The sequence below is a fragment of the Phalaenopsis equestris genome, unplaced genomic scaffold (genome assembly GCF_001263595.1).
Source record: "Phalaenopsis equestris unplaced genomic scaffold, ASM126359v1 Scaffold000540, whole genome shotgun sequence".
Classification (NCBI taxonomy): Eukaryota; Viridiplantae; Streptophyta; class Magnoliopsida; order Asparagales; family Orchidaceae; genus Phalaenopsis; species Phalaenopsis equestris.
In genome coordinates, this window is record NW_018164980.1 from 1,847,681 (window position 1) to 1,850,485 (window position 2,805).

Here is a 2,805-nt window from a genome sequence, read left to right on the forward strand (position 1 = left end):
CTGATGAGGTATATATATATATATATATATATATATAACATGGCATATTAAATATACTAAACTATGAGAATAAATTATTTGTGAGTTGAATGTTCATTCTCTCTTGAATAAAATATGAAATTGGTGGATGTATGTCTTGCTGTACTAAAATTATTATTGTACGTATAAAAATATTGTCTACACAAAGTTATTGCACCTAGATTCTCCACGTTTATTTTTTTCTCTTATTTGTTGTTTTTGCCATTTGTCCATTTTTTTCGATTTCTACTTTCTCCTGATTATTCATATGATTTGGAAGAGAGAATTATTAGAGAAAACGAGACGACTCATTTTAAAATAAAAAAGAGAAAAAAAATTAAAAATAAATGAGTTAGTAAACAAATTAAAAATTAGAACATTTTTCATGTAAAGTTATTAATACATAATTTTATAAATCTAAACAAATAAGAAAATGGGTTAAATTTGAATTAGTATAGAACTAGTTTTATTTTAACTAAATAAACAAGATAATATAAAAGTCTTTCACAAATAATTATTTTTACAATAAAATTTTATAAATAAATACAAATAAAGTAGTTCTTGTAATTATTTCTAAAAGTATAAGAAGAAACTGTATTGAATTTATAGGCATATTAATGTTAAATGATGACATTTCACTATTAAATAATTAGCTAAATAAATTATAGTTAATCAAAGTTTATTTAGATAATATATTATATAAGTATAGAACATTTAACATGTTATTTATTTATAAACATAAATAAATGAGTTGGACAATCTTTAAATTTGATTCATTTAACCTTTCAGTTTGCTGAATCACATACTGTCAATGGTCTCACACCACTTTGATAGAACTTGTTAGATAAGAAGAGCATAGGAAAATTCTCTAAATGTGGAAAGAAAAACATGGAATGCTTCTTATAATTCCTTATTCTTCCAAAGGACAAAGAAGTTCCCCATTCTGAATGGCGTCATTTATTTATTGGGTTGAAGACACCAGACGTGAATACACAAGTAACTACACCAAAAGAGACAAATACATTAAAATAATACTATCACATAGTTATGTGTAGTGCATCATATAAGAAGACATTATTAGGTTATAAGGCAAGTTGATGGAGTCACGTGGACCTATCGAGTTAATACGTAGGACAAATATGTCAAATTTGACTATACAAATTGTTTGATAAGTTAGCTAACTCAATGATGAATCAGTTGAATTTTGTTGACCAACTTTGTATTGTCGAGATATCTTGCCGGAGAAAATATTACATCAGGACTCCGAACGCAAACTGCATTAGGAGTCCAATGGTGGGGCCCATGGCCCCACCGCAATATACTGTCATTGGTCAATGTTAAAAATGGTGGAGCCCACTTGACACGTGGTGTCCCACCATTGGACTTCGAATGCATTAAGAGTCCTGATGTATTATTTTTCCATCTTGCCGAGCACTCTTGAGGTTTTTGGAACAACCAAGGTAGAAGGGAATAACATTGCAATAATATTGCAAAGTGGAAGGCTTCCAATGGGTTATTAAATTCAAATTTGCTACATACCATTCATATAAGAAATATGAGGAGTATCATCAAATAAGAGAATTTTATTAAGTACTTATAAGAGGAGTTTATTAAGTACTTAAAAGAGGAGTTTTTGGCTTCTTCAACAAGAGAGCGACTACTATTTCAAGTTCTAGCAAGAGAAAGATCACTTGATCATAGCGAAAAATAACACCTTTTTTTCACTTCTATATCTAATGGAAATGGGAAGAAATTGAGTAATTAGAGCAATATTAGCATCTCCTTCTCTAAACTAGTCAATGTCTTCATTATAGATGGTTGCATATTCCCTCAAATAGAAGAAATATTATCTTTTTCTATTTCTATAATTTATTATGAAGAGTAATCCTTCATATACTCTCCTTTAAATTTAATGAATTATTCAATTTATGCACAATTGAAGGCATGGACTTAAGCCAAAGCACATAATTAGTAGTGGTTGCTTTTGTGATTAATAATTTATTTTAATTATTTTATGATTTCCATATTTATATTTAGGCCGTAGGCACCCTCTTTCCTAGCAATTGTTATCAAAATAAAAAAGCTATGGAAAATATGATAGTTATGAAGTTTGAGACTAAGGGTCTGTTTGGGGCAGCTGCAGCTTATCCAGCTTCTGCTGATAAGCAGCTTATCCTGATAATCTGCTGATGACCAGCTGATCCAGATAAGTTGTCTGGCTGTTTGGTTAACGCATCTGGAAAACAGCTGATTGTGAAAAATTGACCCTTTTGTCCCTGGTCTGAATAAGCAGTTCAGCTGTTTGGTTTGTGCGTTTTGTAAACAACTTATTTGTAAATTTTTTGAGTTGAATGAATAATCTGTGTAGCAGAATGTTATTTTCTCAGATGTCTAGAAATGAAATTGCAAAAAAGTTTAATAATATTTATATAACTCAAAAAAGTTGTGATTACATCAACAAAACATAGTGATATAAAGGAAAGTTCAATACACATTTATGGAACTCTAATATGGATTATAGAAAGTCCCCAAAAAAAAGAAGAAATAACATGTTAAAATTACAAGGAAAAATATGACAATATTGAGTTTAACATGTAAAGTCACATCATGACGAATGTTGCCCGTTTCTGATACCTCTAATCCCCGAGCAAGCGTGTCTTGATGGGGTGCGGTATACACGGAAGAACTCGAACCATATGCGGTGGTCTCCTGTTGTGGTACTCTCGAACTCCTAGTACCTGTGTCCAATTGGGATATCGTAGAAACAGTTGTATTGTCCGTCCACCT

General features: G+C 30.6%; 1 protein-coding gene across 1 annotated transcript in view; it reads right to left on the minus strand.

The window, feature by feature from the left end:
• Positions 1–2,654: 2,654 nt before the first annotated feature.
• LOC110029005 (L10-interacting MYB domain-containing protein-like) overlaps positions 2,655–2,805 on the minus strand; it is a 5,194-nt gene continuing 5,043 nt past the window's right edge. The window contains exon 2 of the mRNA XM_020731101.1: positions 2,655–2,756. Within this exon, the coding sequence (XP_020586760.1) occupies positions 2,655–2,756 (102 nt within the window). The remainder of the gene's footprint in view (positions 2,757–2,805) is intronic.